Genomic DNA, 22,854 nt, shown 5'->3' on the forward strand with positions numbered 1-22,854 from the left:
CTGTGTCTTATTTTGGCTGGTTTTCTTTTAAGCGTGATTTGATGTTACTCCTAATGTCACTTTTACCTCATCTGTAAAGCAGGAGCTGATGAGCTGATTGTCACTTTTACATCATCTGTAAGTCAGGAGCTGATTGTCACTTTTACTTCGTCTGTAAGTCAGGAGCTGATTGGCCGGGCGCGGTGGCTCACGCCTGTAATCCCAGCACTTTGGGAGGCCAAGGCGGGTGGACTGCCTGAGGTCAGGAGTTTGAGACCAGCCTGGCCAACATAGTGAAACCCCGTCTCTACTAAAACTACAAAAAATTAGCCGGGCGTGGTGGTGGGCGCCTGTAATCCCAGCTACTCGGGAGGCTGAGGCAGGAGAATTGCTTGAACCCGGGAGGCGGAGGTTGCAGTGAGCCAAGATCGCGCCACTGCACTCCAGCCTGGGCAATGAGAGTGAAACTCCACCTCAAAAAAAAAAAAAAAAAAAAAAAAAGAGCTCGTTGTATTCAATTATAGATCTTTTCCCACTAAGATATTCCTTGGGACAGGGTGTAGGAGTATACAATTAATCTTAGTACTCTTGGTCTCTATCATAGAGCCTAACATATAGCAGGCTCAGAATAAATCTTTGAATACACATTAAAAGGTGAACTAAGCTAGAGAGTATTGGCTATCAATCTGGGTTCCACACTGGAATTACCTGGAGAGTAAAAAAAAAAAAAAGAAGAAAAAAAGAAAATCTGATGCCTGGCCCCACCCTGAGAGATGCTCATGAGATGCTCTAGAGTTGGGCCTGGGTATCAAGATTTTAAAAAATATCTCCCAAGTGATTCTAGTATGCATGAGAGTTGAGAACCACTGTTCTAGGACTTTCTTAGAACACCTTACTATGGCCATACCCTTACTTCCCTGACATAAGATCCAGTTTCCCTCATATAAATTCCCTTTCTCTGAATAGACCAGAATTGTCTTGGGAGCTCTAGCAGAGAAGAGGCTAACACATTATCCCAAATGGGGATTTGCAAATTGCTTTTCCAAGGTACCAAAGAAGATTCTCAAGGTTTTAAATCTATTCATATTTATGTCTTTTCAACAAAAAGAATAAAATTCACAATATAAACTAGCTGCTTTGCAGAAGCAGGATTCTAAGAGCATTATAGGATGTAGGCAGATAGTACCCTGACATTCACATGGCAAAATTTTCTAGAAATAGAATAGCAATTAAAAATAAAGATGGAATCCAAGTACACATGAGCCTCATTTCAAGTTAATTCTACATATGTAAAAAGCAGACACTATTAACTGGGGTCAGCAAAGGGAAGTATTTCACGCTTTTCTTCAGGCTACTTAGGTTATATTTACACAGTATAATTATACAACAATGCATTTTTTGATAAGTCACTTATAAAACTCATCTCCTATAGTCACATAGCACACAAGTATTGGTATCTTTGCTCTCAAGACGGTACTCTGTCTGACAGCATTTCTTCCATCATATATGAGGTTCTGTAGTGGCTCAGAGAGAAATCTGACTTCTCCTACTTCAATACAGACAACCTTTCATCATGGAGAAGGGAGCAACGGTCTCTGAACCAAGGGAGCAGCAGCTGGAATGGAGTTCCTCTGACTCATAGACTGAGAATTTCCCTGCCGATTCTCAAGCTGGTTTGGCCACACTTTATGCATTCACCCTGCTTAAGAGTCTTTTGTTGATGGTGTGGTAACAAGTGGCCTTACTCAGTAATAGAAAAAGCATGTTGAGATATCCCCAAAGGCTCCTATGTGTGTTTCCTCTAGCTTTCCAGCAGGGAAAAAAGCTGCCTTCAACAACTCCACACTTATTTTTGTTTTACATCTGAAGTTAAATTTGAGAAATTAGAATAGGAATTACCTGAAAGACATGATACTTCCATGTTCACTAACCCTGATCAACAGAAGTTCCCTACTCATGCCAAAACTGTGAAGGAAGGAAATCTGTTAAGATTTCAAAGAAAGTGTGGAGTCTCATGCATACCAGCATATCACTTCCACTGACTAACCCCCAGAGGGCTGACAGGTAGCAAGTGATTGATGGGTGACATTCACTTGGCCCTAATTTTCCTATCTGAAAAGGAATGGAAAATACAACACAAGTTTCCAAGTTGCTACACTCATAAAACCAGGAGGGTGATCACCATCCACCTGTCCAGGATGACCACAAATGTGAAATGCATGACTGCATCTGCCTTACGTGTATGTCGTTTGTCAGTGAACACGGGCTGAGGAATTCCTTGAGCTCCATGAAGAGACAAAAAAGTTTGTCCTCAGAGAATTTACAAAAGGCAGAGTAACATTCAAGAATTTAAAATATTAAAATGGATTTGAAAGGTGATATGAAAGCTACAGGACAACTTTATCTACCGTGAGTATGTGACCACCATGGAAAGATGGGCTAATGACATCACCAGAGCTGCCTGTGGTCAGCCAGGATGCAAGGGGCCGTGGGCCTCAGAGAAAGATTCACGGAATGAAGGATGTTTCAGGGCCACGTGTATGTGAGGCTGACAAAGTTTCCTACCTTTTTGGAAGAACTCCTCTAGTTTGTCCTTGAAAGGCTGGAGATACTCCTTTGGGGACTCCTTGCACACCACCACCATCTGTTTCTCACTTGCTGTGAAGAGAAATTTAGAATTAGACTCGGGAACACAGATTTGCTGAGCTCCTGCTATGGGCCAGGCACTGTGCTATGCACTTGCCTATCAATTGTGCACACTCCTTGTCGATTACCGTTGGTCCAAATTCCAGGATGAAAAACCAGAAAAAATAAACAAACCAACAAAAATAATTAGTTCATTCTACACCACTCTTGAGGAACAGGGCAATGTATAATCCTTCCATTTTTCTTCTAGAGATCCAGAAAAATCTCTGACCTGGGATAGGTAAAGTATTCTGCTTGTGTTCTCCCAAAGATAAAGAGAAGCAAAAACTACTTGAGGATTAGTCTCACAAAATTAAGGGCCTCAGCCCTCCTCAGATTCATACTCCAAAAGTAGAGCTTGAAAAATATATTGCAGAAATTCTCAGGCCTCCAAGTTGCCTAGAATTACCAACCTGGTGATTGGCCAGGGTGACACACGCATCCCAACATGAGAACTAAGACCAGGTTGGGGAGGACCCTGTCAGTTCTTCATGCTTCCCATTCACCTACCCTTCCTTTTAATCCTCTACTAACACACAGGAAATAATGTTATATAACTTACTTCAGATAGACTATCTAAAATTTGTAATAGAGTACTTTTTGACAATCAAGTCTGAAGTGACTTGGCTTTTTAAAAATGACCTACCTTATTGGATAGTTGCGATTTGTCTACACGGAAACCACGGTAATTCATAGTTCACCATCACAAAAGGCAATTAACCCAGGCAAGAGGCATCTCCCCAAGGTCCCTATGTGTTTGTGCCAGTTACAGCATGCACTGGGAAAAGAAAGCCTTCGTTTCTACAAAGCTAGAGCTGAGTCATGATCACTTTCATCTGTTGACCATGGCTGGAAATTAGATATGTTCTTGTCCAAAAGCCTATTAATAAAGCACTGGATTTCACCATAAAGATATCATGCCACCTGGTTCACAAAATAGAGAAACATATACTACAGATCTTGGAGGAATTTATAAACACGCAGGTAAGGTATTTTGGAAGAAGGAGGTTGGGAAGGAGATCTTTATTTACATTGAGAAATTCCTATCCAATAATTTGGCATATTTAAAACTAGCATCTCAGAACGTATACTGCAGGCAAAGTAATAAACATGTCAGTTCTGAAACACAGAAAATGCAAAGACACCACTTAAATGTTCTCTGAAATTAGTTATCTGACACTTTTCATTTGCAATATTGCCAACTAGATTGCAGAAATCCTAGACAACCCTGGGGACTATAAAACGGTGCTGAAAATTAAAGTACAATTTGAGGGAACCCTTTGTCATTTTCTGAGTCAAGGTCAGAATCACCTACATTTTCAGAGGTATCTAGGGATTTCTCATGATACAGGGATGCTAGGTCACAGGACAGGGGTACCTAAATTCAGGCTCTATCTATTGACATTGTTTCTTAAAGAGTTTTTATAGAGATATCTAGAATATCTGCTATTAGCTATTCTGACAACCATTCCAAGGCTATCTAGGAAATCCTGTCCATTGGGATGCAAAGACTAATTTTTTAAATGAGTTATCTTATTGAAAAAAAACAAATCTTAACTTGAAACAACTAGAACAAATTCTATAAATCGAGTCAAATAATCATTTAAAACATTCATTTTTTCCACATTTTTTTCCTTTCTTTGTAAGCCTTTTTGTCCTCTCTACAATAACTACTTTATAATTTCTCTGCCATTATGAGATTACCCTTCACCTCTTTTGAAATAGATGGATCTGTGGCCAAATGGTAAGTATGTCCTTCCCACTACCATTCTTTTCTCAAAATAGGACACTCTGTGCTACAGTGGTATCCAAGGAGAGAGAGAGTACATAGAGCTGGGATATATTTTGCAGGTGTAACAAATAGGTCTTCCTGATTCAGTCAAGGTAGGGTTGAAGCAGATGGAAGGGTAAAGGGGTGGGCAATGGGTTGCTGGAAGTGCCATTTGCTGAGATAGAGAATAGTGGGGAAGTATCTTGTTGGATTATGTTTTTTTAAGAGACAGAGGAGATCAAGAGTTAAATTTGAAGCTTAAGTTTTCTCTAGTCTCTATAAATTGTAAGGCAATCTTGTCCCCTGAAAACAAAGGGGGAAAAGTACAAAAGAAGATAAAACTATTAATGGGTTCTCATTGCGAATTCAATTAAATTCAAACTTCGGGGCCTTCGATTTAAGGCCTTTTCCATTATGGCATATATTTCAGCTCTATTTCCCACATGTATTTGATTAACCAAACCAAAGCTGCTCAATGTTTTCCAATTATATTATTCAGCATTCCCAGTTCCACGTCTTCATTCATGTGGTTCCCTGCTCTGCTGTCATGCCATACATACTTTCAACAATATCTGACAAAGTCCTGTTCATCCGAAAAAGCTTCTCTGATATGCCAACATTGCCATCAAGCATTTTTCAATCCAATGTTTTTGCATCTTTCAAACATCTCTATTACCTTCTGCATAATGTTGATGTTTTACCTTTGATTATATGTATTTATGTAAAAGTGCATAAATTAATCCCTGAGAAGTCATCATGCAGGATTCATTTACTTCTCCCCAAACTTCTCTAGAGAGCTCCATGTATCTGGCCAAAGCATCAGATTTCCTTATCTTGGCTGAATGTCGTGGTTCATACCTGTAATCCCAGTGCTTTGGGAGGCCTTGGTGGGAGGATCACTTGAGGCCAGGAGTTCAAGACCAGTCTGGCAACACAACGAGACCTTGTCTCTCAAAAAAAAATTTTAAGTTATCCAGACATGATGGTGCATGCCTGTAGACCCAGCTACATGGGAGGCTGATCTGGGAGGGTTGTTTCTGCCCAGGAATTCCAGGCTGCAGTGTCATATCATCGTACTCTGGCCTGGGTGATAGAGTGAGACAGACAGACAAGAAAGGAAAGAAAGAATGAAAGAACAAAAGGAAGAAAGAAAGGCAAAGGCAAAGGCAAGGCAAGGCAGGAGGGAGGAAGGAAGGAAGGAAAGAAGAGAGAGAGAGAAAGAAAGAGAGAGAGAGACAAAGAAAGAAAGAAAAAGAGGAAGGAAGGAAAAGGAAAAAAGGAAAGGGAGGAAGGAAGGAAGGAAAGAAGGGAGAGAGAAAGAGAGGTAGGAAGGGAGGGAGGAAGGAAAGAAGGAAGGAAGAGGAAAGGAAAGGAAGGAAGGGGAAAGGAAAGAAAGAAAGGAAAGAAAGGAAGAAAGGGAAAAGTAGATGAAGAGAAAAGGTTTCTTCATCTTAATTAGATTCTCATGTGTAGGAAAGTTTAAATAAAATTAGCAATGTTGGCCTGGCACAGTGGCTCGTGCCTCTAATACCAACACTTTGGGAGGCCAAGGCAGGTGGATCACTTGAGCCCAGGAATTTGAGACAAGCTTGGCCAAAGTGGTGAAACCCTGTTTCTACAAAAAATACAAATACTGGCTGGGCATGGGGGTGTGCACCTGTGGTCCCAGGTATTCAGAAGGCAGAGGTGAGAGGATCACCTGAACCCAGGGAGGTCGACACTGCAATAAGCCATGACCGCGCCTCTGCACTCCAGCCTAGTCTCACAGGGTGAGACCCTGTCTAAAAAATATATATACATACATATTAGCAATGTTGACCCAGACTCCAAGTGGGCTTTCCAGAGATGCAATGTGACTTGCTTGTCTACTCCTTCCCCTGCACCAAGGGGTCACCGTCTCTGTACTCCTCAAACATGGTGAGGTGTCCCAAGATGATCTCAAAGGGTTGAGTGTATTTTAAAGACCCCCAGAAATGTATACCCCCTCATCCCATGAATCATAAGCAAGGTAACAAAGATGATTATCCTGATTGGGTAGTTCTGAAGGTAGGCAGGGAAGCAGGAAAGACATCTGCTTTAAGGAATCAGGATTTCTCAATGAACATTTGTGGCCACATAAACTTTCCTGATTATTTCCAGCTATGATTCTGAGAATACAGTTAAAGGAAAGCTAGAATTTCCCATAATATAAATTGGGAAGAGTTCCTTAAATTATTTAATTAACCCTCTGCTATATTCAAATTCCAACAATTTCATTTATATAGAATTGTTTTTCATGAACGTAGGATAAAACATGCCTGCAATTTACTAATAGGATATAATCGAACGCCTGACAACAATTCCTTCAAGGTTACTTCTCCCTGGTGAAAGCAAAGCTGAAGGCAGAGCTTGTTTCCCCAATTACAAAAGCAATACTTTCTCTTTTGCCTGAATTCACAGGGTTGATCACTGCAGCTCTCCCTTTGTGCTAGATGTGGTGACAGAGCCCATGCGGTGCCCATCAAATTGCTCCAATTTTATGAGGCCATACTATGGGGGTGGTAAAGAGCTTGTGCTTGGATTGAGACCCACTAGGGCTCAGGTGGGCTGTGGCTTGTGTTTCTCATCTGCAAAATGGGGACCCCCCGCAACACAGGCATGACATGATATTTAAGATAATACATACATAGTGATTTGCAGAATGCCTGGCACTCACAAGCAGGTTCATAAATATTATTTGTTATTTTTATGTTTGACTAAAATTGCTTGGGAAACATGTCAAAGTCAGAACAGCAAGAGAGTCATGGCTGGGGATTATTCGCTACAGATGCTGGGCACTGTATTTATGGAAATATGCCACAGTGCAAATCTCCTGTTTAGAACATAGGGATAATGATTTTCATTCCCGTGCTGAAGTTCCACCACCCATTGTGAGAATTCACTGAAGAATGCAGGCAAAGTCTTGGGGAAAGACGAAGCAAAATGGGAAACAATTCCCCTAGGCCTCTGAGCTTCGCGGTTTTGAAATTAGAAACTGAAACCAGTACAAACGAGAACAGCTCCACTGCTGTGCTCCAAGGTCCTCTCTGCAGCCCCACGAGCTGGGATTCCCATGTGGCCTGTAAGAATTAAACTTCCCCACACGATCAAAGGAGAGGGCTGCCCTCCGACAGTCCCCACAGAGCCACGCGCCCCGGAGGCCAGGCAGCTTGCCTGCTCCAATTTATTGACTTGGCTTATCCGAGATGCTTTCTAGCAGACAAATGGGAGACCTGAAGGCTAATTAATGATGACACCGGAGACTGACAGTGCATAAAGGAGAGAGGTCATGGACAGATCCACAAATGTCCTTCACTGTCCAACCGGAAGACTCGCATACGATATTGCTAGACCACCAACGTTGCCTCAGGCATGGGCTGTGCCAGGAGCTCCAGTTAAAAGCCAAAGTCGCCCCAGGTTCTCTTTCTGTTATTTTTCTCTTTACACAATTTTTGGCAATTAAAAATATATTAATTTCCGAAGTTAGTTACTACTAAGTGATCATTGAGAGACAGAGATGAAATATTAAAAACCAATACATAGTGAAATAACTGAGACTACATTGAGAATATTTTCACTTACAGGTTAAACACTTGTGGAGTATTTTAGTGAAAGGAAAGATATGGCCTTGACTATTTTAATATTTCAGATATTAGGCTGTTACGGTCAGAATTATCTGTTTTTTGTTTTTCACCCCTAAGAACAAGGGAATAAAGCTTATTAAGCCACTTAAAAAGCCTAGGTAGGTTAGAAAAATGTAGCAGTAAGACCCAGATATAATTCATCAAAATCAAATATGTTTAATTGCTTTGTAAATCAAATGTATGTGGGCAATTGGTACGAAGATATGAAACTTGTTTCTTTTTGTATGAGCTGAAGGACCTGTGGGCTTAGTTAAGTGAGAATACAGTTTTAGAGGAAAGGAAAGGTTTATCAGGCTATCTGCTTTTCTAGAGTTCTCTCTTCTTCCCTGTCTGGTTACCTAAGTCTTACCCCACCCTTCCACAGTCCTGTGCCAGTTCTGCCTCTTCCTCATTTTTACAAGATCCATGTCCTTTTCACAAGCTCCCTGCTCAAAGGACCACCATAGAAAATGGCTGCAGCAACATATGGAATTTTTTTACTAAAGCAAATTTTTGTATTATATCAATGGGGCTTAGATGAGAGACACAAATTGAAGCCAGAGATCAAAAGCCTAGAATGCTTGGTTAAGGAGTTTATCATACAGGAATCTATTCAATAAATACATCAGTTCGGCTGAGCACGGTGGCTCACGCCTGTAATCCCAGCACTTTGGGAGGCCGAGGTGGGCGGATCACGAGGTCAGGAGACCATCCTGGCTAACATGGTGAAACCCCATCTCTACTAAAACTACAAAATATTAGCTGGGCGTGGTGGCAGGCACCTGTAGTCCCAGCTACTCGGGAGGCTGAGGCAGGAGAATGGCGTGAACCTGGGAGGCGGAGCTTGCAGTGAGCCAAGATTGTGCCACTGCACTCCAGCCTGGGCAACAGAGCCAGACTCCGTCTCGAAAAAAAATACAAATAAATAAATAAATAAACAAACACATCAATTCAACACATGTCTATTGAGCACGTACTATGTGCCATAAATTCTACCAGATATTGGGGTTCCATCAGTGAAAGAAAGACTAAATTCTCTGCCCTCAGACATTACAGTGAATGGGTCACCAACTAAGATTTCTTAATGGGTATGGCATGTAGTAATTATTGTTTCTAGTAACTTGAACTGCAGGCAAACCTACGAGTTATTTCCTTCCATGTTCATCTTTTCTACTTTAATCCCTTTAGTAAGAACAGGACCATCTAGTGTGCTTCCTGGTGCTTTTCACACGTTCAACAGTGGCAGTAGTGGGGTGGGAGGAGGTGGTTAGAAAGAGTGAATGCCCTTTTAGCTTCCTGCCCCCAAATACACTTTTATCAAAACAAATGTAAAAACAAATTCAGAACTCAGAATCTCAATATTAGCATAACTTGCACAATTTTCTTCTTATGGCATTGGCCTTAAACTGACTAAGGAATTACATGAAATGCAATGTAATAAAATACTAAAATTAGAACAGTAGTATTTTATTTTGGCTAGCAGCAATGCATGGACTTCTATGAAAGGGGAAAATCATACTTAAAATTAATAAAATATTAGATATTTTTTCATTTGCTTATTAAAGCTTGGCACAAATGAGAAGGTACTATTTTGTGCCTATCTACTGTACACACTTTTTTATAAGGCCATATAGAAAAGGCCACACAAAGGGAGATTTCAAGTTGATTTAAGCCAAAAACAAATGATAGAAGCCTGCAATAAAAAGTACCTATTTCATGTTCTTGAGGTCTGATGCTACATAGCAGGATATTTTAAATCTTGGCAAGGTAAAGCGTAGCGAGTGGTATTACTGGAAATCACAGGGTGAGGATAACTGGGAGAGGGCAAAGGGAAAATCTATTCAAGGAGACACCGACATCGGTCAGATTTTGAAGGGGACTGCTAGACCCATTTTCTACTAAATAGCCCTTCAAAGCCCACATTTCTCAGCTCAAATCAGACAACTGTGCATTAATGACTCATGTGTGGAAAATCTATATGTAACCAAAGGTGTGTTTTCCTTCTTTAACCTTGGTTTGGGGATTCACCTGACATCATATCCAAATTTTTCCTCCTAATGACTCTATTCATCCAAAGGCAAGACACTATATTTAAAGTGGTCAAAAAACTCCGAATTCCCAGTTGTCCATTCAAGTTAAAACACAGGCTTTAGACACATGGAACTCAGGTCAAAATATTATCTCAGAATAATGTAGCTACATACCTGGACTTAGACAAACAAGTGCCTTTTTATATCTACACATACACAGTGTCTATGCCTCAAAAGCTAATTAGAACATTATACTTAGGGACTAGAGCTTTGGTATATTCCAAGAAGTAGAAACAATCCAAATGCCCATCCATCGTCTGATAAATGGATAAATAAAATATACTTTATACACAGAATGAAATATTTGGCCATTAAAACAAAGGAAGTACACATACATACTACTAAATAGATGAACGTTGAAAACATTATGCTAAGTAAGAAAAGCCAATCACAAAGGACCACATATCCTATGACTCTACTTCCATGAAATGTCCCAGTAGGCAAATGTATAGAGACAAAGTGGATTAGTAGTGGCTGAGGACTAGGAGAGAAAGAGGGAGAGAGAGAGAGGTGACAGCTAAGGGGGTAAGGGAGAAAAGTTTTCCTTTTGGAGTAATAAAAATTTTAAAAAATTGATTGTGGCAACGGTTGTACAACTTTGTGAATACACCAAAAGTCATCAGATTGTACACTTTAAATGGGTGAATTATGTGGAATGTGATTTCATCTCAATAAAGCTGCCTAAAGCTAAGCTGATTAGAAAGTCAGCCTTAAACTGCAACTATAACGAACAGATAAATGAAGAATGCCTCATCTGTACTTCTTTTATATAAGGTAAATAATTTTAAAAACCTTAGGTGCAACTATGTCTTTATTATAATACTTACAATATTACTAAACTAGGAATCAAAAGTGGGAAATGAGTTTGAGATGCACATGTAATTGAGAAATTAAACATATTAGTCAATCTTCAAAAAGTAGCAATAAATGTTATTAAAATAAAAGACCTGGCCGGGCAAGGTGGCTCATGCCTGTGATCCCAGCACTTTGGGAGGCCAAGGCAGGCAGATCACCTGAGGTTGGGAGTTCGAGACCAGCCTGACCAACATGGAGAAACCCTGTCTCTACTAAAAATACAAAATTAGCCAGACGTGGTGGCGCATGCCTGTAATCCCAGCTACTCAGGAGGCTGAGGCAGGAGAATCACTTGAACCTGGAAGGCGGAGGTTGCAGTAAGCTGAGATCCTGCCATTGCACTCCAGCCCGGGCAACAAGAGCGAAACTCCACCTCAAAAAAAATTAATAAATAAAAATAAAATAAAATACTTATTAAAAATAACTGAACTCAAGAGAAATACAAGTAAAGCATTTAAATTAAAAGTGCTAACTTTTGGAAAATTAAAACAATAGCTTTGGTACATTCTTAATTGTGGTATACAGCTATGTATATATATTTACACATATACACCAACAATTGGTACATTAGAAAAATTTCCCCTTTGAGGAACATCACACAACGGGACCTGTTGTGGGGTGGCAGGAGTGGGGAGGGATAGCATTAGGAGATATACCTAACGTAAATGACGAGTTAATGGGTGCAGCACACCAACATGGCACATGTATACATATGTAACAAACCTGCACGTTGTGCACATGTACCCTAGAACTTAAAGTATAATAAAAAAAAAAAAGAAAAAAGAAAAATTTCCCCTTTGAACTGCTCTTGATTTAAAGATGCATTTATTCTATCTTAGTTTTTCATACACTCTATTTGGCTGGAAAAGTTATTTAATATTTGACTCTTAGTTTCTTGATACATAAAATCTTGCGAGGACTAAATAAACATGCAAAAAAAGCATTTTGTATATTGAATAGTAAAATGCTAGCCAAAATATTCTTTAGCTATTTAAAATAATCAAACAGTAGAAAGGCTGGCTAGATAACATACTGTACATGGCTTTATTCTTTTAGTTTCCAAGAAGAGCTAAACAATAACAGCAACCTCACAAACTCTTTGAATAACTGACATTCCTAATATTTATGTGTTTAATAAACAAATCATGTTATAGTCTAATCATTTTCACAGTCCAACTGTCTTTTAAAATTTACAATACTCACTTTTTCCTATTGCTTGTTTCATGACCCATTGAAATGTACTTCCTCCCCATTGTGACACTGAGAAAGCACTCTGAAGTCACTAATTAACCCATCCTGTGGGCAGTGTCCTCATTTTGTATCTCCTTCGCTCACAACCCAGCAGGATTCTGCATCTTGACTACTTCTCCTTTTGTAAAACACTTTGTCCCTTAGCTTCTGTGTTCCCCATTGCAGGCTTTCCTCCTACTTCTGCCTGCCCTGTTTCCTGTGCAGCCTCATCTTCCTATACAGAGTCATTAAATGTTCAAATTCTCTAGGGTTTGGCATAAGGCTTCTCCTCCTCCCGTGCTATGCTCTCTGTCTAGACAATGTCATCCAGGTAAACATTTCAGTAACCGTTGTCTGGGACGTGTCTCCCAAGTTTACACGGCTAGCCCACAGTTTCACCTCCTACGGAACTCTTGAATTCATTACTCTCCATCAGGCTGCTATAGTCTCAGCCTAACTGTTCTTCCCACATCCACCCTGCCTCTTTATGATTTGTTCTCCATACCTGAGTCAAAGTGACCTTTATAAAATCTCATTATGCCAGTCCCCTGCTTAAACCTGCAGGCACCTCTATTACTCTGAGAGGTAGTCTTCAATCCCTCAAACTGGCCTGCAAGGCCCTACATGCGCTAAGTCTTGCCTGCCTTCCCTGCCTCACCCTGCTCTCCCTGCCACAGTGGCCCTTCTTTCGGTTCCTCAAACATGCTCACTTCTTCCCACCATTACGGTGTTCTCCTGCTATGCCATTCTCCTCCACTTCCTAGTAACCAGGGCCTAGTCAGTGCTTAGTCATCATTACGACCTCAGCTCAAAAGTCTCATCAGGATTTCTTTTGTTTTTTTTTTTGAGACAGAGTCTCCCTCTTTCACCCAGGCCAGAGTGCAGTTGCGCGATCTCGGCTCACTGCAAGCTCCGCCTCCTGGGTTCACGCCATTCTCCTGCCTCACCCCCTCGCCCCGAGTAGCTGGGACTACAGGCGCCCGCCACCGCGCCCGGCTAATTTTTTGTATTTTTAGTAGAGACGGGGTTTCATGGTGTTAGCCAGGATGGTCTCGATCTCCTGACCTTGTGATCCACCTGCCTTGGCCTCCCAAAGTGCTGGGATTACAGGCGTGAGCCACCGTGCCCGGCCATCAGGATTTCTTTTCCACTTTCCATTCTGTGATGAGAGACCCTCTGTTACAAAGTCATAGCACTGTATACCTTTCCCCTTTTCATGGTTATTTGATTGTCTCCCCCATTAGGCAGAAACTGTATTTTTCTTACTGTTAAATCTCCAGCATCCACTATAATGTCTATCTAGTGAAAGATGTTCCATGGGTATTTGCTAAATAAATGAATAAACTACCAATTAAAGGGGAGAAACTTAAACATGTGCAGTATGGATATTAGTGTCTTGATAGAATTTGGCTGTAGTATATGTACACTCATGTATCTCATAATGATGCTTCTGTCAATAATGGACCACATATAAAACAATGGTGCCATAAAATTATAATGAAGCTGAAAAATTCTGATAGCCTAGTGATGTTGTAGCCTTTGTAACACTGTAGAGCAAGGCATTACCTTTCCTTTGTTTAGATATGTTTAGATACACCAATGCTTACCATTGTGTTATAATTGCCTACAGTATTCAGTAGAATACTGAATACAGTTACAGTATAGTACAGACAGTAGTACTGTAATATACTGTAACTATATTCAGTATTCTACTGAATAATGTTGGGGACTGTAACAGTACAGAAACCTGCTGTGCAGATTTGTAGCGTAGGAGCCATAGGCTATACCATCTAGCTTAGGTGTGAAGTAGGCTACACCATCTATGTTTGTGTAAGTACACTCTATGATGTTTGCACAATGATGATATCGCCTAATGACACATTTCTCAGAACATATCCCAGTTGTTAAGTGACACATGACTGTATGTATGTATATGTAGACACAGACATATGCATATACACCGACACGTGAAAAACATCTCTCTTCGTTTGTATAATACATGTAGGTGGATGCAGGGGCTGGAGAAAACACAAGTACACTGACATTCACTCATTCACCCATTTTCACTCACATTCACTCATTCCGTTACGAGATACACATTTTTTTTTTAAATCCCTGTCTGGGTTCCATAAATATTCATACATTCAAAATACTTACCAAGTATCTGCTATATGCCACTGAGCTGAATGTTGGGGACAAATATTTAATGAGACCTACTGGTCATTTCTCCTCCAAAAAGCATTCACCGTCTAGCAACAATGAGAAACAAGGAAATGAACAAGTTGTGATATAGTGTGGTGTGATGGAACGCTGGGTATAGGCCTCTATTTCAGATTGGGCCAGGAGTTAGTAGCCAGGAAAGGCTCTCCAGGAGAGATAACTTATGAGTTGAACTGCAAAGGTCAAGGAGGAGCTAGCCCTCAACTACAGTGAGGAAAGAGAATGAAGGTGAAATGTCATGAATAAAAGTAACACACGATGAGAATGCATGGGCCATCTGAATGAGTTAAGTGGTGTAGCATGTCTGCAGCTGTGGGACCTTCTCTCCTCAGATCACTGGTGTTCTGCATTCAGATTTTGGTGTAAAGGAAAGAGTGTGTGTAGGGGAGAAAAGCTTCTGGGCCCCAAAGGTATCCCAGGTTACACACTGAGGTGAACGGTGAGAAGGCTGGTGACCAGCCTGGTTAGGAAAAGTGTCACAGACATAAGGGGCTTGCAATTTTACTTAAAGTAGTTAGGAAAAGTCTCACTGTGAAGCTATTTGACTAGAGATTTAATCAGAGTAAGGGAGGGAGTCATGAGCAAGCTCGAGGTGGAAAATCAAAGGTGTTATTTAGAGCACATTAAGTTTGAAACGTGAATTAGACACTCAAGTGTATATAAAAGTCTGCAGTCTGGGACTCATGGCTGCAGTAGAAACACACTGCAGGAAGTCATTGGTATAAAATTGGTATTTAAAGTGATAGCAAAAATATGAATTGCCATGGGGAGAATACAGCCAAGGAAGAGAAGGGGTTGCAGGACAAACATGCCCCATGTCCCATGGGGCATGTGCACAGTGGAGGAGAGGCCAGCAATGAACGGAGAAGAGCTTGTCAGTAGGAAAGTGAAGGTCTGGAGTTACATGACCTGAGAGGAAAACAGAATTGCAGGAAAGAAAGAGCAGTCAGCTCTGTGCAGAACGATCAAGTGAGATGAAGACAGAGAAGTAACACTGATTCTAGTGACACAGAGGTCACTTGTAATCTCAAAAGCAGTTCCAGGGAAGCTGGGGGTGTGGGGAACAAGCCAGCTTGGAGAGGCGTGAGGTAAATGGAGAAAGATTCTGTAGCCACTTGTTTAAGAAGTTAAGCTACAGAAAGAACGCCAAAATGGGGAAGTCATTGGAATTAAGCCTAAAAGATAGCTCTAGTTTTCCTGGTCAAGTGCTAAAGATCAAATGAGGCCATGGAAGTGTTGTTTTCTTGGTGACTTTAAAATGGATTTAGTTCTTATCTGCCTGGGATGTTTTTGATAGTTTCCTTTCATGGCAGTAGGACTCCTTAGAAAGATTCTTCCTTTAATTTTTCAAGAAAACTCCGAAAGCCATCATGTCATAAAAATCATTCCATACAAGAAGATATTCTCTAGGACTACTTTGATCACGTGCAGAAGAGGTCCAGCCCTTTACAGAGCGGGTGCCTCTTTCTGCAGAGGAATGTTCCATAAAAATAAACCCACCAGGAAGCGGAGTCCAGGGGAATCCCATGATTCTGATTCATTCCACTGAGGGAGGCTGCCCAAGATCAAATTCACCTTAATGTCCCATGATCGGGAGTGAGTATTCTCCGTGAAAAAATTTAAGCAGAAGTGACAGGGCCAAGTGAGGACATGCCAGTGTGCTTTAGGACTTTTGGAAAGACTTGCAAAGCTGGGCCACTGACTACAGCCTTTGCACGGAATTGTCTAAAGCACCATTCAAAGGTCCCTCCTACCAAACGTCACAGCTGAGTCAGAATTTCCACTGTGATGATTATGTGGTTACGGACGCAGCCTCTGTCTGCGAGACATCAGCATGAAAAATATTCATTAATCACCTACCCATGACGAGGCCTAAATATAGATGGGATGGGGCATGATTTGATTTATAGGGTGTTAAGCAATTCAAACATTTATTCAAAAACATCCCTTTCACTGGTCCCCACAAAAATCGCCACCATGAGAAGCCTTCCCTTGAACTAAAGATGGTAACTCCAGAAATTTCATTAGAAATGCATATGTATTCGTTGAAAAAGAAAACATTGTCAAGAATAATTTAATGCTTTAGTAGAAATGTATTTCTAAGATGGGTTTAGGAGGTAGTGGATTTCAAAAACAATAGGTAGGAAAGTTGTGTTAACATGGAAGAAAAAGGCACAGACTGTAAGGCTCTGGCATCGAGGTGGACTGTGTGGCAGGGGTCCTAGGCAGGCAGCCCAGGCATGGAGGTACCCGGCCTCTGAAGGGGAAGGGAACTCATCTTCCGGAGGAGAGCAGCGACTGACTTCTAAAAAGTATTAGGAAGGTAACATATACACACAAAGACATTAGAAAAACATTTTTAAAACAGCAGAAAAAACAAATCGGTCATGGCACCATGACCAGAACACAGTCATCATCTAAGACTTGCACACTTTCTCTTTCAGGGTCTGGGCCTCGGTATTACGCTCCTTGCCCCTCCATCATTTTATGGGGGTTGCCTTACTTATATTTGATACAGAATTTTTTTGTACTTTGATTCTTTCTATTAACATATCATGCACACATTCTTCTGTTATTTCACAAACTCCACAAGCATGTTTAACAGTCATATAAAATTTCATCAGGTAGGCATGCCATAGCTCACTTAATTCTGTAGTTGGATAGTGAAATCCTTTCTACCTTATTCCCATGGGGAGCCAGACTTGAGTCACATCTGTGTCCATACAAACTTATTCTAGGTTGAGGGTCATTTCTTTAGGAAACACACAATAAATGAAATTATAGGTAAAAATGAAAAACCTTTTTAGAATTCTCGATATTAGTGGTCAAACTGTTTTTGGTACAAAATGGGTTGTACCACAATGGGAGAGATGAAGGGGAGAGATTTTGGAAATAAAACCGTTTTCTGTACCACTCTGCAGAGGTGGCTGGCTCCATGTAAGCTAGAACGGTGCCTGTCACTGTCATATAGGGACTATGGTCATTGCATTTGAAGTGCAAAACTCCGGAATGGAAAACAGTAAGAGGACCATCCATCCACTGAAGTAATTTACTCAAACACAAGACCATAACTGGTGATATATGAGAGTTGATATAGAAATTGGGGATTAATCACAGCATAAAACTAGGTTTGAGGCCTGTGTATGAAAGTAGTTCTTTTTTTTTTTTGAAAGGCCCTAATATGTCACGTTTAATTGGAATGTAAATTACGCTACTGTCAGCACTAGCAAAGCTGTCTGAACTCGGGGGAAGTGTACAGCAAACTTACATCAAACACTCAGAGTTTTGTAATATACATTTATATAATTACAAGCACACATAATTTTCAAAGCTCAGACTTTCCAATCAACAATATCAAGTAATCATTTGGACATAGGATTGCAAATCAAGTCATTTGTGAAGAACATATAGAGCCTACATTCTGGGGCACTCCCACTGAATAGCACTTCAAGAAGCATACAGGTTATCATTAGTGCAAGACGATGGTAAAAATCAGCAGAGGCGGAGCAAAGTTGTTAGGTAGAATGCCTCACTCCTCCCAAAATTACAGCAACACATCTTATCCACTGCTCTCATCAGGAAAACAGTACTCCTATAGGAATGCTTAAATAGTAAATATGTCCTCTGAAGTCAAAATGCATATTTTGTGGCAATTTTTACTAGAATTAAGGATTCTCTTACACATACAAATCTTGAAGGCCACAGGCCTGAGCCTCTTTATGAATCAAGGAAATCAGTAAGAGGAAGAGGTATTACAGCAATGCTGGTCTTAGGGACTATTCCCCTTCCAGCAGTGCAACAGCTGGCTACAAAGAGGCCAGTGATTAAGATACACAAGCCTATAAGCAAAAAGCAACCTGTCCCCACATTGCTCCACCAGGACAGCTGCAAGCCTTCCACGGTTTCTCTGACCTCTGAGCCCATGTTCCCATTTCAGCCCTCACTGGTTAGTCACATTAACTGTAATTTTCTACTCTGGAAAGTGTTTACATCTAAATGAACCATGAGGGAATAAAGGAGAAATGACAGAAAAGCATAAGGAGAAGAGAGGGAAAAAAAGGATGGGAAGTTATTTTTAAAACACACAACCTAATCTGGTGGATGAATTCTGGTATCTAGTCTTGGCTCCAGAATCACTGGCAAAGCATGGAGCTGGCAGCCACTGTTAATCAGTTTGCCACTGTCTTCAGATTTAATGCAATATTTGGCTCAGACATTTAAAAAAATCCCCTATTCCAGCTAAAATATTTACACAGTCCTATGTGTCTCACTTAATGCCTGTTAAGCAATCGTCTTTTAAAACTCCACAGACACTTGTAAATCTGTCGGGAGAATTGTGGCCTATAAACAAAGTTTCATATAAAGAAGGCTGCATTGTCAATTTTGGGGGAGTAGGGATTTCTTAGGATGTGTTTGAAAATAGAGTTGAAGATCAGAAATAGTTTAGAGTGGGTAACAAAGTGGCCAATAGTCTCGCTTGCTGGACGCCGTTAGTGGTATTAACGGGAAGCCTCCAGACACTGATCTCAGCTATTTAAAACTGTGCTCTCCTGTAAATCTGTCATTGATCCTACCTCTCTCTTGAGTTATGGTGCAGGGACAGTTTCTGGTCCAGCAGCCCCTGGTAGTCTGCATCCTAGGGCCTGTCAGGCTACAGATTAGCTGCTGAAGCCTTTAACAGGAGGCTATTATATGGTTATACGTAATGTGAGTGTGTGTAAGCATCTCAGGAAGGATGGGGGACTGCTAGAGGAGAGGGGGAGTTCTGGGCAGGGCTGATGTTGAGAAGAACAAGACGGCTGAAATGACAAATAAATAGTATCCACTGAGGCTAGGTGTCCCAGATTCTGAAATGCCTATTAAACTCTCTAACATCTTCAGCCGTGATGTTAATAAGACTAGGTGATAAAACTTAAAGTCATGGAGGCCCCTCCAAGCTATCTCCTGTTGGCCTGGGGAGCCCGAGGAATTTGTCTCTGTCTTTGGGACGAGTCAGGTATATGTAATATGACTCAGCAAAACCGCTCCATCATTCAATTATTCCTAGATTAGCTGCCTTTTGATTTTTACTCCATTTCATTAATGAATATGCCATTGGTTATGATTCACAATTTTAGTTTTTTGTTTTTTGATACGGAGTCTTTCACTGTCGGTCACCAGGCTGCAGTGCAATGGGGTGATCTCGGCTCACTGCAACCTCTGCCTCCTGGGTTCAAGCGATTCTTCTGCCTTAGCCTCCTGAGTAGCTGGGATTACAGGTGCCTGCCACCACGCCCAGCTAATTTTTTGTACTTTTAGTAGAGACGGGATTTCACTATGTTGGTCAGGCTGGTCTCGAACTCCTGATCTCGTGATCTGCCTGCCTCGGCCTCCCAAAGTGCTGGGATTACAGGTGTGAGCCACCACGCCCGGCCTATATTAGCTATATATAGCGAATATATATAGCTACATAATATATAGCTATATTATATATATATATATTAGCTATAAAGAAGAAGAATTATACATTAAATGTACACATCAGTTTAAAAACTCAAGCTCAGCTTAAACACTCAATTGGGATCTGGTGGAGTTAGGAAAAGGTATGTCATGGATTGAAAAAAAAATTAGATATTTGTAATTCCAAGGTATACAATGCCTTGAAACCAAGGTAGCAAATACTAGTTGATTCTCTTCAGGATCACAGTCAGGAAGGGCTTTGCAGATGTTTTTATGAATCTTCAGAACAGCTGGAGGGAAAATTCTGTACACCTTCCCTCTGTATACCCTCTAACAGACTGACAAGTATTATCTCTGTTCTCAGGTACAGTCAGATTCCTGTTCCTGAGCAGAAGAGAAATCAGAAGTAGGAATAAATCTCTCCCCTAGAAAATGGGAATAAAACTTACCCTTAAAATGTGTTTATAAAGGACTTGATCTTTCAGTGAGTTTATTTAAAATTAGCAGTGAACTCAGTGCTAAGAATAAATATTTGCTGAACAAATTAACTGATTGAAAAGGTCAAACAAGATCTGTCTCGTATTCTGCAGATTTTTTTCTTTGATACCCGGAGATTTGATGACATTTTTAAAGACCATCAAAATGGTCCAGAAAAGGTTTAAAAACACAACCAAATTAGCACTGTTAGTACATTAGCCATTATAAATGTTCCTTGGGCATTTCCCCTTTCTGTTTACTATGGCAGAGGAAAAGTATCTGGTCCAGCGGGTCCTGGTCCTCCATGCTGACTTGGACATATTGCCATTTATCTCTCACTCAGTAATTCCTTGAAAACAATACCAAATTTTCAAACTGTATAATCAAAAGCAAATGGCCCTTAAATGGCCAAGGGTGTCTTAGCCCTCAGCCTGCTTTATGTGTGTTATCTCATTTTACCCTATGGAAGTTTTCCTGCTATCGTCCCCCCTTTTTGGTGAGTATTAGTAAAGTCACACAGACAGTAAGTTGCTGAGTCAGGATCTGAATCCAGGGGTAACAGACCCCCTGCCCTTACGCTATGCTGCCTCCTACTTTCACCATCTACAGGAAAGTTCTAGAAAAAACTATGGGACACCTATGAGAATGCTTTGTCAACTGTAAGGAATTAATAAAAGCTAAAAAAATCACCAAGTGCCACCACTGGGATCCTGTCATTTCAAATGGGGAAAAGGCCTACCAGGAGGTTAGGTCAGTAAGTGGCATGGCAGAGACTGGAACCAGGGCTGCCAATTTCCTGTTAGGTCTGTGATCTTTCCAGGGGTATTAAAAGGTAGAATCACAGTTCATGGCCCCTCTCCACCTAGGAGCCACGCTGAGGCTGAGCTATCTGGGAAAGAATCTAGGAGAGAGAAGGATATTGGCAAAAACTCCAGTCCCCTTTGTAGGGGCTAAGGAGGTCTCCCTCTAACTTCACTCATTTGGTTGACTGACATGAGAAGAATCTATTTGTGGACTGTGAATCTTCCACAGAGTCAAAGATATACAACTTACTTAGGCAGAAAAAGTATTTTGATATTCACAAAACTACCCACTACTCTATTTCTGTGAAGAAAATGTTTTGACCCAATACAATCTCATGGTATGGTAGCTTGGGCACTGGCTTGGCAGTCAAGGACCTGAGTTCTGTGCCTGGCTGGGTGATCCTGGCCATGCCGCTTCCTATCTCGGAGACTCTGTTTTCCAAGCTGCATATGCCTGCCCTACTCACTTGGGAGGATGAAGCACCATAAGCAGGTAAAGTATCACCATTATAATTACAAGAGTACCTTTAAAAAACCAAAAAAACAGGAAATATCAAAGATACTTTGCTAATGAACTTGCCAAATTAATGCTATTTTCCATTCCTCCTACTTGATTCAGTCTTCCTGCTATCGAGCAGAATCCTGATCAAAAGCACTTGTGTTGTTTCTAAACCTGTTTATTCCTGTTGTTCTTTTTATTGAAATTATGTAATTTAATGACTTGATGGTAAACTACATATATGACTGTCAAAAGGTACTATTTCTATAAGTTTTAATGAAAGAAGCTAAAATATTGCTGTTAAATGTAGGTATAGAAGGCTGGGGAAACTGGGGAAACATGGCAACTAAATGCAATGTGGTGGTCAGGATTAGGTCCTGGAACACAAAGGGGACAAAAATGGAAAAACCAGTGAAATCCATATAAAAACTACTATTCAGTCAATCTAAATGTATCATTGCCAGTTTCTCAGTTGTAACAAATGATCACAGCAATGTGAGATGCCAAGAATGGGGAAACTAACTGACAAGAGCTATATGAGAACTCTCTACTCTTTGCAACTTTTCTGCAATTTAAAAATTATTCCAAAATAAAAATTAAAGTATATTGTTTAAAAAGTGTGGGAAACACAGTTTTAAAAGATTGAGAACAATTATAAATATCTAGAAAGATTCTATGGTGATATTTGCAAGAGTCTTTACTGAACTTTAAAAATACAGTATGGAAATTACAGATGCTCTCATTATGGAGTATGTAGGGAAGACCTATAGGACTGCATTTAACAGATTCATAATTCAAGAAAAGGCTTCATCCCTGCATCAGAAGACAGACAAAGGATACAACATTTAATTTGTTGTAAGTTGAAGTGTTAAGGGATACAAGTATCATTTTCCATGATTCCCAATTTTGGCCAAATTTTTTCCATTAACCTACCACACTGGATAAGCGCTCTGCTCTATAAAGACAGATGGCATCGGCTGGGCATGGTGGCTCACGCCTGTAATCCCAGCACTTTGGGATGCCAAGGCAGGTGGATCACCTGAAGTCAGGAGTTTGAGACCAGCTTGGCCAACATGATGAAAACCAGTCTCTACTAAAAATACAAAAAATTAGCCAGGCGTGCTGGCGGATGCCTGTAGTCCCAGCTACTCGGGAGGCTAAGGCA

The 22,854-nt window shown here is 40.7% G+C and overlaps 1 protein-coding gene across 4 annotated transcripts in view; it reads right to left on the minus strand.

Moving 5' to 3' along the window:
* FMN1 (formin 1) overlaps positions 1 to 22,854 on the minus strand; it is a 434,649-nt gene that overhangs the window by 83,936 nt on the left and 327,859 nt on the right. For all 4 annotated transcript variants that reach the window (XM_063716551.1, XM_024232602.3, XM_024232603.3 and 1 more), the window contains one exon: positions 2,545 to 2,637. In XM_063716551.1, the coding sequence (XP_063572621.1) occupies positions 2,545 to 2,637 (93 nt within the window). The remainder of the gene's footprint in view (positions 1 to 2,544; positions 2,638 to 22,854) is intronic.

Source organism: Pongo abelii, chromosome 16, assembly GCF_028885655.2.
Source record: "Pongo abelii isolate AG06213 chromosome 16, NHGRI_mPonAbe1-v2.0_pri, whole genome shotgun sequence".
Classification (NCBI taxonomy): domain Eukaryota; kingdom Metazoa; phylum Chordata; class Mammalia; order Primates; family Hominidae; genus Pongo; species Pongo abelii.